The 12,325-nt window shown below is 39.8% G+C and overlaps 1 protein-coding gene across 9 annotated transcripts in view; it reads left to right on the top strand.

The window, feature by feature from the left end:
• The window catches only part of cacnb2a (calcium voltage-gated channel auxiliary subunit beta 2a), a 77,127-nt gene that overhangs the window by 52,966 nt on the left and 11,836 nt on the right, over positions 1–12,325 (top strand). For 7 of the 9 annotated variants that reach the window (XM_042510101.2, XM_088071910.1, XM_088071911.1 and 4 more), the window contains 5 exons: positions 421–540; positions 6,899–7,021; positions 8,564–8,700; positions 8,809–8,885; positions 9,212–9,345. In XM_042510101.2, coding sequence (XP_042366035.1) covers positions 421–540; positions 6,899–7,021; positions 8,564–8,700; positions 8,809–8,885; positions 9,212–9,345 — 591 coding nt within the window. Of the gene's footprint in view, positions 1–420; positions 541–6,898; positions 7,022–8,563; positions 8,701–8,808; positions 8,886–9,211; positions 9,346–9,536; positions 9,557–12,325 lie in introns of all 9 variants that reach the window. The other 2 variants (XM_088071909.1, XM_088071913.1) reach the window with 1 other exon arrangement.

Here is a 12,325-nt window from a genome sequence, read left to right as displayed (position 1 = left end):
TTTGTGTCCTTTGGCAGCCTTTTTCAGAATAAGAGGAAGTGTCCATAATTCGCTGCAGATCCAATCAGCTCCTGTGGTTTCCTTGTGTTGTTGCAGTAATGTGATTGATAGTGGAATTACATGCCTGTTCATTTTATTGAGCACAAACTCTACATTCATTAGTTCATGAAAACAACTGAGATGCCTTTGATGATCAGAGTTTATTACTTCAGTCTATGTGGGTGTCTTTGCGCATTTATAACTTGCAGATCAGATGCTCGGCTCCAAAGTTTTTCTTTGAAGAGGTGGGGCAGTGCAAAACAAATTGAGTCAGGATGCTATGAAGCCCACCTCTTTCTACACCTGTGGTTTTTGAAGTGTGAATCCAGATTGCTTCAGTATATTTGTGTCGCTTAAGTGTTAATGTTTGTGTCTCTGCAGGGTTCGGCCGACTCCTACACCAGCCGTCCATCAGACTCCGATGTGTCCCTCGAGGAGGATAAGGAGGCAGTGCGCAGAGAGGCAGAGCGACAGGCTCAGGCACAGCTCGACAAGGCCAAGGTTGGTATCCAGCAGCGCTAAGGTCACTCTGTCCAGTTTATACCCACTGAAACATTTGCTCTATGGGGGGTCAGAAGTGATGTGTCAGGGACATCATGAACAGGCGCTACAGACTAGTTTGTTCTTTTACTTTTATTTTTCAGTGAGAACATTTGTGGGAAGTGAGAACTTTTTTGCTGCTCAAGGGTAAAAAGTACCCAGTGGAGGTTTTGCCCACTAGTAGTGCTATAAAAAATGTGTTTACTAGTGGGTTCCAGTTATGTTTATACTGTGAAACCTGCCGCTGATTTCACTAGAGTTGTTCAGATACTGATACAAATATTAGAAATGCCTCCGATACTGGGTATTTTTTCATTTTATTTAGCCTTTATTTAATCCCATTGTGATCAAAGATCTATTTTGATCAGTATGAGTCTATTCACCAATCTGATACCACGTAGTTTATTGTTAAACTTAGAAGTAGTGCCACGCCAGCATTAAACAACAGTTTTCCTGCAACAATTCTCCCTTCTGCTGCTCTAAATCAGTAGCTTGCAAAGCAAGTTGCACTGTGCAGCCACTGGCAACTGCTGTTTTAAAGCAGCAACAAAGAATCGATTTCCAGTTAATAATGTAATCTTAGCCGCCAACAAAATGACAGCAATTTGGCAATATTTTATATAGGAAAGTCCTACTGGCAGAAAGGCAACGTGTATAGTATGCAAGGCTATAGTTTCAAGGGACGGCACGAGTGCAGCCAATTTTAACACCAGCGATTGCATAAAGCATCTAAAGATGCATCACACAAAATAGCACGACAAGTTCACCACAGCTAAGGAGAACAAACAGGACACACTGCAGTAGCAAGCTTTGGGTATTGCATTCAAATTCCACAAAGACCAGCCAAAAGCATCAAAAATATCAGAGACATTTAAAGAATGTATTGTTCTGGATGACCAGCACATCATTTGTTGAATATTGCTACTTTATTGATCGGATCAGTACTTGGTATATTGGTCAGTTTGCAAGTTCAAGTATCAGATTTGGTGTAATAAAGAAAAAGATGGTATTGTGACATCTCTAGATTTCACACTTTATCACTGATTGACAGTTGATTAGAGAAGAAGCATAACATTGTGCCAGGCATGGAAGAAGACGACTGCAAGATAGCAAGCATGAATATTTAAAAAAAAAACAGCTCTGCAAATGTTTTATGACCTATAAATAACATGATACACAAAGACTGTTTTGGTGAGTGAGACTGAATATAAACAGACTTCTGTTTATTTTGAGAAAAAAAGGAAAGAAGTTTTTTGGTTAATCTCAGAGTAAAGAGAGTCAGACATGTGCAGTAGCCATGATGATTCGGGGCATGTGCACTGAAAAAAACTGGTTTATTATGCTTGAATGAATGAAGTCTGGCATCAGTCAAATGGCAATGTAAACTTTACTCTGGATGGTTTGTTATTGGACAATTAAAAGCTGCATCTGTTTCCTTTTTGGTTTCATTTCTTGGGCCTTCATGTTTTTAATGGCAGGAAAATTAGCTATCATGTTCTCAGTCTAGTAAGGGGGGTTACCAGTTGTATTTCAGTGGAAGACACTGAGTTTAACAGAGTCTACGTCAGAGCACTTAGAAGGCCAGTCTGGTCAAGGTTTCTCTATTAAGTCGCTGTAATTTTGACTTGAAGCAAAGTTTTCTTATCTCGGACTTCCCCTCATCTCACCTACGCTTCGTCATTAAAACAATAACAGTAAATCATATGGTTTTTCTGGGGTGAGATTGATGGAAAATGCTGCAGGCCTGTCTATGGTGACTATGAGAAAAGCAGGACGTTCAGCTGGTTCCTAAGATGAGGAAAGGGCTTTTGGGGGCTTCTGATGTGAGAGGTTAGGGGCCTCAGAGGGATCAGCGTCACTGTTTATCAGAGCCGAGCCGAGCCTGCTCTGGGCCGCAATTAGCAGCATATAAACAAACACACACACGGCAGAGTAGGCTTGCCTTTGCGCGACAGGAATTGCAATCAACGCTCATTTCCACAGAATCACTCAAATCGCTGACAAGATTTATGTCTTTGATGTAAGAAATAATTCAACTATCTTCTGTGCACATTGTGTTTGCTTCCTGCTTTACAGCTCATTGCATAGCTTCTTTTGTTGCATATTAATTCGAGCAAGTGCCTGAAAAATGAGTCCATTGTCTTTCACTCCGTGTTTAGTGTCTAGCTGCTAGTCTCTAAGCTTTCGGCGATCCATCCATTCGAGCAGACATTTTCCTCCTGTGCTGTATCTGGAGGTAGCTCATAGCTGGCAGAGACAGATCATTCCAGCAGATCTATGTTGTTATTTTCCAGAGTCACCCTCTCTGGCTCACTAATTAAAAAGATAAGTTGGCTTTATAGATAACCTGGCATAGATTACCCCCGCTGGCATTTTACATGACAGATGACTGGTAAAAAATAGCCTCTCAGCGGTCTGGCCACCAGAGAGAGAGCGAGCCGGGGTCAGAGGAAGTGCAGACTCTCTGACTGTGAGCCTCTATGGGCAGTAGCTCAGTATGACTTCCCTAGCATACCTCAGATATTCGTAAGAAGTGGGGACAGAGTTGATGCTTGTAATGTTGCTTCTACACATTATATGGATTTGCAAAGACATACACGCAAATTTAACACTGCTGTCTAAAATTGACCTTAAAAAAGTACTTAGTAATAAACAAACTGTATAATGTCTTATTTGGCTCTTGATAAGCTTTGTCAGGTCTTAGATCAGAGGTTATTTCAGCTTAGGGTCGGAGACTCGAATGCTCCCTCTCTGGCATTTACCAGAGAGGGAGCATTACAGCTGCAATATGGGGTTCAAGGATTCTTGGAGTTTGACCTATAATGGGGACGAAAAGTCAGGCTATCTCAGAATATCTAAAAACCTGCAGGTCATTTTTCCAGAGTGTAGCCATGTTTATGCCTAGTCCAGATCTTCAAACAGCTTTATTTATCCCAACAGGGCAATTCAGTTTCACAATCTACCCACACCGGAAACTCTCAGAAAACAAACGGCAAACGTGTAGCGCTCTGTGCAGAATAGATGCTCAGCTTTTCACGCTGCTTGCATTTGTAGTATAGTGTAAAAAAAGTGCTGCCATGAAAAAATAAAAAAAGCTTTGAATACAATGTGGAATCTGACTTGCTGAATTAGTGCAAACATAATAGTAGATATAAATGTGACCTCATAGAAGTGTTATTTCACTCTGAATATTAACTCCAGGCAAAATGTTACAATAAATGGTAGCTGCAATGGCCTTCATTTATCATTACCTACTGTGTATCCTTATAATATACTAAAGAAACCTTGGATAATTATGGAAATATCTTCCCACGGTAAATTTACGAAGGTTATTGCTCCCTTTGTGCCATATAATACATTTTACAGGCTCTCAGTACTGCCTGAGGCCAGCATACGTAGCTGTAGAGAATTTATTTCAGATCGATCCACAACATCCAAGGTGAAACAATGTGGGGATCGTGATTTACAGTGCGAGATCCCGTGCGTGCTGCTAATGGAGAGGCATGTGGCACGTTACATGGCAAATCAGCCACAGGAAGGGCAAGTGTTCACTCAGTCACTGTAAGCACAGAGGGGACTGGGAGGTACAGTCTGTTGAAATATTCATGGTGCGATGTGATATTGTGATGAGCGTCGTGTGGTGTTAATTGGCTGTGGTCCATCGCGCTGCCTCCCAGGGTTCCCAGTTACAGATAGGGCTTCTCTTGAGCTGGTTATTTCTGTCTTATCTTTGCTCTGCTTCTTATCTCCATGAATGTGTGTCCTCTCACTTCCTGTCCTCTGCTCCCTTTTTTTTGCACCACATTGTCCGCTATCCCTCTGTCCATCTTCTTTTCTTTTCTTTCCCCCATCCATTTTCCCCTCCTCCCACACTTCTTACCCAGTCTCTAACCCTCCGCCTCTGTCCTTCTCCCTCCCTCACTGCAGTCAATATGGCATCCATAATGAAGGCTTGTGTTACGTAAGAAGCAACAGAGCAGTCAGGAGGTGTAGAGCTACTCCACAGCAGTGTAAATGTGCCATTATGTACAATTCCTGCAGTCACCTGTGATACAAGGTGGCATGTTAGGACATGTATGTGTGCGTGATTGCCTACAGGTCTGTGAAATGTCATTAAGCGTTAGAAAGCTTCACCTGTCAAGCGGCCATGATGGATAAGAGCGAGCAGAGCAGCTGGGAGGGAGGAAAGAGGCAGCGGTCCATGAGACACATACATACTATGTACTAATGGACCTTATACCTTCATGCAGCCATGTGACTCAATGCATGCAAACGCCAAGGACGCTTTGTCCTCTATGGGTCCTGGCACGGCACACATTGGATTGGATGATCTCTCCAGTGGAGAAAAACACACACATACACACACACATCCAGCTGACAACCATCCCTTCATAGAATATTTACATTGCTGTCCGCATGAGGAAAATGATTCCAGGAGGATTTCACTAATGTATTATTTCTATAATCCCTCATAGTTCATCACAGTCACTTCACACCTGTTGTATATCAATGAGGCAGCAGTGGACAGTGATGATGAAAGAGAGCGCTCGCCGTCTGTGTAGCTCCTCCTGCAGCCGCTGATGAATTACTCTCACAGCACTGAGCTTCACTGAGCATCGCCTCGACAGATCTCAGGTAGCATTTAGATCTACGCAAATCCATCATTGTTGAAGGTTGAAGGTGAAAGGGAAAGTGCTGCGTGAAAAATATTCACCTTTGAAACTCACGTAATCTCATATTGAGTATTTAAACCTGCAGTAGCTGATTTTATACTTTAATATGTGAGTGATAATTGACTCCTTTTGTAATTATTTTGACTTATGTTTGAGCACCATGAAAAATGCTTCATGAAATGTATTATTATTATTATTAACTGTAGTATTAGTAAGTCTTGTGGAAGTAGTATAATTATACAGTTTTCATTTACCGGTTATCCAGTTCTGGTTATTGTGAAATTCTTCAGCCTCTGATTGGCCAGTAGATCAACTATTTCTCTCTTCCGAGTCAACTTGGGTTTATTTAATTAAGTTACACAATAAATACTCAAAAATATGTGTAGATCCGCCTTGCTTCATATATATTTCATGTGCACTGAATTGAAACTCAAACTTGGTACAGCTTATTTTTAGGTTGCTATGGGAAAATCTGATTGCTGCTACATCATGCCAGATTTGAGTCCGCTTTTAACGTATTTCACTGACTCTTGTTTATGTTCCAACTGAAATTACAGCATCAAATCTAGTAGGTTTATTTTGGTTTCCAGCTGAATTTTACTCTTACTTCCCCTCATCTTGCTCACTTTCATCTGCAGGTAAATATTCAGCGTGGGTCTCGGCAGGGAGATTACTCTAAGCTACATCCCTGTACGTTCGTTTTGGCTCTTCAGTTGACTTGTGTCATGCTTGTCACACACTCAAAGGCAGAGCAAATGTAATCTGGTTGAGGGCATGACCATGTTTCCAACTGTTGCTGCCATCGCCGCCAGGCTGGCTCCAAGATTATGTCCAAAAGCATTTTATGTAATTCTTAAAGCGATGTGCGTCTCTTGTGGGTATGTTCTACTCTTGCAGAGATCTGAAATCAGCTTGATTGTCTGTGAGCATATGCTTCTCCCATTTCATTTTGTCATGATGTGACCTTATTAAATCTTATTCAAATCCCTTTTTGGAGAAAATGGAATGCGTCACTATGGGCAGAGGAGATTTGATTTTGCTTTTTGTAAAAATATCTGTAGAAAAAAATTTCTTTCTTATATGTGGCAGTGTGGGTGGTTATATCACAGCCTGCAGGTGTGCAGGAAACATTTCATTAGCTGTATGCATTTTCTCAATGGACTGTTTGTCCCATAGAGGATGGTCAGTAGTGATTCGACAGGAAGGCCGGTATTGATTCAACCATTTGTAAAGATTGTGTGATTGATTTATGAACCATTTACACAAGTGCTGTTTGTGCTCCTCATAAGCAGACGCAAGACAAGAGCTCTGTTTTACTATCGGTGTCAAAGTGGTGATTGCTGCAGACGCTAACATGTTGCATCACTCCGAATTGTAAAAGTGTTTAAGCCTGCAGCAGTCAAATCACTCAAGGAGAGATACTAAGTCTGGATGAGTCAGAGCCGACTTGTATCCCTCACCAGGGTTATTTTTATACCTCACACGCAGATAGGAATCACAGCTCTCCAGCAGTGCACAAAAAGATTAAACTTCATACATTTTAAGAGATAGGTCTCCACTCTTTTGAATTAGGTTATCAGGTTACCATTTATTTCTTTTGGACAGTCTGACATTTTAATTTATCTCCTTTTTTTTCCTCCCTGCAGACCAAACCAGTTGCATTTGCTGTCCGCACAAATGTCAACTACAGCCCATGTCACGACGATGATGTCCCCGTGCCAGGCATGGCCATCTCCTTTGAGGCTAAAGACTTCCTCCATGTCAAAGAGGTGAGAGCTTAACTTTACAATCAGACATGACATTCAAGACAGTGACGACTACATTTACAGGCAATTATTCTGATTTTGACAATGGTAAACAACATATTTGATTTAGATATTCAGAATTAGACCTCTTTCTGAATGAAGCATTTTTGGGTTAAGACGAGAAAAATGCTGGGATTATTCAAGTTTCGGGAGAATTTCTCGAACATGAATATAGTGCATTCAGAATATGTGTCTGAATTGGAGTTTTTACCACAATCTGCGACAAACAGCCTCTTGTAGCTTTGCAATCAGAGCTGTGTGTCGAGATGGGCGCCAAAAAGAAAAGCATGCATATCCGCTCGAAAGAAGAAACACCGACTTTGAAACATTATGAAAGACTTGGATATGAACAGGTTTTTGGATGTGCACAAATATTGGAACGCTGACTCTTTAAAGAAGGTGTTTGAAGGAATGAAAGAGGAAAACTATGTTCACATGATCGAATAGTCTACCACTGCCAAAAAACCTCTTTTAATGCAAAATGGCACAAGCAACAGCTGTTCAACTTTTCTATATTTTGACGTGAGAAATATGTTATTCATTAAAAGTACTGGGTCACTTTTAACCCAATTTGGGTCAGTCATGGTTCCCAGTACTAGGTCAGTCTAGCAGCAACCCAGCATTGGGTAAAGTTTACCCAGTACACATGAATATAAAAACCACTAGGTCACCAACAACACCCAAAAAATGTGTTATTCTGACCGACTTTTAAAACAAACCAACCATCTGTGCATCATTAACTAACTTACATTTCTGAGAGCAAGGGGAAAGATTTTGTTCAGCTCTGGGTACATTAACATCATGACAGCATGAAATGTTGGCCTTACACTGCACAGAAATTATAAAATGAAGGGAAATGTTTTGATTTATATCTGTGTAATTTATTAATTCTAGTTACAAACAGTTGTATTGTTTCTATATGTTTCTTTGGTGTGTTTTTATAACAAGAAAATGACAATAAACATAGTTGGGGGGAAAAAACAGCTCATGAAAAAAATGGAAATATCATGGAATCTTCAAATAGCAATTTCCAGGCCTTGAGAAGTTCTGGAAAACTAAATATACCCTGGAAGTTTTTGAAAAGTCTTTTTGTTTTGTTTTTTTGTTTCACAAACCTGTAAAATAATACACAATGTTTCCAAGGCTCATTAGAAATTTGAAATTCCAATGAGATTTTTAATTTTTCCTGTTTCTGGCTGTGATAAATGGGTATCCTTTCTTTAAAGACTACCAAAACTTTTTTAAAAAATGCATTTTTTTTTCTTTAGAAACCACTTAAAATGTTTAAAGACAGAAAAGATCAAAAAGAAATTGAAAAAAAGAACAGATAAGGAGTATTAATCATTGTTTCAGATAATAAGTGGTCTTTGCCTCAAATACATGGAAAAGTCATGGAAATGTATTTGTAAAAATGTGTATGAACCCTGAAATGTAGTCAGTCATGTCAAGAGAAATACAGATGATAATCAGGAGAAGAAGATAACTGTCTTTACTTTTTCTGTGTAGAAATTCAACAATGACTGGTGGATAGGACGCCTGGTGAAGGAAGGCTGTGAAATCGGTTTCATCCCCAGTCCAGTGAAGCTTGAAAACACTCGTATCCTCCAGGAGCAGAGAGCCAAACAGGGCAAGTTCCACTCCAGGTAAAAACCCTCATCTGCACAAAAAAGTCTTTGTTTTGGCCGTTAGATTGACTAACATTAATGTAAACTTTGTGCTTATCTCACATGTCAACCACTGTCTCTTTTTAGTAAATTGGGAGCAAACTCATCCTCTAGTTTAGGTGAAGTGGTTCCTAACTCAAGGAAATCTACTCCTCCTTCGTCTGGTGAGTAGCTTTGATATGCAACTGTAAAACTCCCAACTTTATACTTAATAGATTTTTTTGACTTTTAAACCAACTTTAAAACACCGAATTCAAGACGAAGGTAAGGTGCACTACTTAAATCCGTCATATTTCTTATTTCTATCTGCAGTAAAGTTGGTGTTTTCCTGTCAGTTTCATGTTTAAACGGCCATAATTGTAGTTTTACATGTTTCATTTCCTGTCAATGTGTAGTAGCACAAATTCTGTGCTACTGTCGATGATGAGTGAACCCTGTGACCTCCTGTGTTCGTCTGTGTGATGGTGGTCTTGTCTGTCTGTGTGCGTAGCCATTGACATAGACGCCACAGACTTAGACCCTGAGGACAATGAGCTTCCAGTCAACCTGCGCTCCCCTAAAGCCAGTCCAAACACTGTCATGTCACCCCTAGCAAAAGAGAAACGAATGCCCTTCTTTAAGAAGGTAAACTCTGGACTACCCAACCTTGTCTTCTTCTGTCCGTCCGCACGTCTCTGACTAAATGCCTGCTTGGCTTCACTCAGCGCCCGTCCTGTTTGTCTACAACACCGTCCTCATCCCTCGGCGTGCACCCGTCCGTTAGCATGCATGCTTGTTCTTAACCTCTCTCTCTCTCCTCTTCCGTCTCACCACAGCTAAGCAGAAGCAGAAGTCGGTAAGTCGTGGCGTGCAGCGCACCAGCTCAGCGGGGTCCGGGGATGACCTCTTGTGGTCTGAACTGTACAAACCCTCTGTAGAGATTCAGCTCTGTACTGACCTCTAACCCTACTCACTGCTCCTGCAATCCTCTGTGTGTCTTTGTGATTCTTTAAATGTTTGTAAGCAACTTCCTGATGAGTGGGAGCTCAGTGTGGACAGTTTTTTAAAAAACTAAAACAGAGTTTAAAGGAATAGTTCAACAATTTTTAGGAGATATGTCTACTAGCTTTCTTGTTAAAATTCAGATGAGAAGGCTGATACCACTGTCATTCCAACACGTAACCCCTCATGAAACAGCAACCTGTCATTTTTGCATGTTTTCATATGGATTTAACAAAGGACATGTATCATATGACATATCATATTTAATTTCCTTAGTGTTTAATTAGCTTTAGACTCTGGGTCGACCGATATTGGTTTTTCAGTGCCGATACAGATACCGATAATTAGTGATTAATGAGACCAGTAACCGATATTTAAAACCGATATGCATTTACAATAAAAATAAAAATCTTTCTGTCAATATTTAGAATTTGGAATATAACAAAAAACTTTGTTTAAATCGCTTTTACAAATGTTTAATTAAGATCGAAACATCATATACATCATAAAGTTCCAGGCAACTTTTTTTTTTTTTTTTTAAGTCAAGTGAAAATTTAAATCAAAAAATGAATAAATAAAATTAGCTCCCTGAGGTTTTACAAAGTAAAAGTTTCTCCCATGGTGACACTTTATCTGCACTTTCTAATTCATTAATTAATTCAGCGATCATTAAAATAAAATGCCGATACAGATAATCGGCAAAATGCCAAATATTTGCCCCAATAATTGGCCAGTCCGATAATCTGTTGACCCCTTTTTTGGACAGAGCCAGGCTAGCTGTTTCCGATTTACATGCTAAGCTAACTTAGATACTAGCTGCTCGCTGTAATCTCATATTTAACAGACAAACATTAAAGTGGTTTTAATCTTCTCATCTAGCTATTAGGGAGAAAGCAAAAACTTTCCCAAAATGTGGAGTATTGCTTTCTTTTTTGTTGTCAGCTTATAACACAGACCCATTCATTGTAAAATCTAATGGCTATATAAACAACTATATAAATACATACAAGGAATTTGCAGAATAGTTAAGGTGTATTTATTACAGGTGCCTCATAGTCGAGGAAAACCTAGAAAAGTCGTAATATTTCCCAATCTCATTCCCAGAAGGGAATGCCCTGTCTCTGAAATGACCTGCGATTGGCCAAAGTCTCCCATCAGGATCCAGACTCTCTGATGAAGTCTGGTTCTCTCTCAGTCCATTATGGTTACAATATGCTCAAAGATTACCATGGGGTTTTAGCCCAATGACGCCAAAATGAAACTTCTGTCCCCAGCTTTAAGTCAATTTAATCTTGTAATAATGCTAATGCGTGAAAGTTTTCCCATGCTGACGTTAACCAAGTAATGAAAATCTGAACTTGCGCTACCAAAAGTATTTGTGCAGAACCACATTGTCCATTAATACCCTCGTGTTTGTCAGCAGCAGTGTGCATCAGTTCCCACAACATCCCGAGGGAAGCGCAGTGACGACAGCAAACAGAGAGAAATTGCTTAGAAGTGGAGAGAGGAGGAAGAGCGAACATGAAATCTACTTAAAGCACTCATCATAAAGATAACACAGACTGAGAGAGCAGCTTGAACATTAGCACAAATAAGGAGAGAAAATGAGTAAAAAATACTGCGTGGTGGATATGATAATCAACAGTCCTTTTAAGTAGTCAGCCCTCTGCTTCCCAGCTGTCTGCTCTCCAACAGAGCTTCAGCTTGGATCATGCACTGTTACTGCGCTTTAAAGAGAGAAGAGAGAGAAAGCACTTAGATTTCGCTCCAGTGTGCTGACATATCCGCACATCCTTCAAACATGCTGCTCTGCCAGACGCCCGGGACTCACAGCCGCATCAGGTTCACCGCCTCGCTGTCAGACGCTGACAGAATGTAAAAGCACAGTGCAAACAATTAAAAATACAACAAAAAGACAGCCTGTCCAAAATTTACAAATGACTCGGGAGTATCTAAACTTGGCGCGAACTATAACAACAACGTAAGAATATAATCTCCTGTAAAAAGAGATGATTATACTTTAGACATTTCATTTTTCACCAGCACCGGTTCTCATTAGCAGTTATTCAGATTTTAATATTTTCCTCGAAATCATTACAAATCTTTTTAAATTGCTTTGGCAACATTTTCAATGATGACTGCAACTAATGATTGATTCATCTGCAGCACATTTACATTAATTAATCAAGAAAATCGAATTATATTGTGTCTGACACAAAGTTGACGTATTTAAAGATTACCGATTTAACAGCGGTTACAGGACGGTAGCGATCAAGCTATTTTGATCAGGATATACGTATCTAATTCTGTTGATCAAAGGATTGATTAATCAACTAATTGTAGCAGCTCTATGTTTAAGCATCTTGTCAAAATCACATCTATGATTTTGATTTTAAACTGAAGCTGTTATACAAACTGAGCTCCCACTATTTCCCAGGTTTTTCTACCTGCATCCTTATTTCTTCCTTGTTTTTCAGTTGTTGTTGATCTACTGTAGCTTTTTCTCCCTGTCAGACTAACCTCTCCTGTCATGTAGTTTTCCCTTTTATTCACTGGCATCAGAACCATGAAATGAGGGAATTTATCTATTACATTTTAATCATCATAAAATACTGTAGTTTAC

The sequence above is a fragment of the Plectropomus leopardus genome, chromosome 21 (assembly GCF_026936395.1).
Source record: "Plectropomus leopardus strain MGB_pleo_1.0 chromosome 21, ASM2693639v1, whole genome shotgun sequence".
Taxonomy (NCBI): Eukaryota; Metazoa; Chordata; class Actinopteri; order Perciformes; family Serranidae; genus Plectropomus; species Plectropomus leopardus.
The sequence above is the reverse complement of the archived record's forward strand: the minus strand, read 5'-3'. Positions and strand labels throughout refer to the sequence as shown.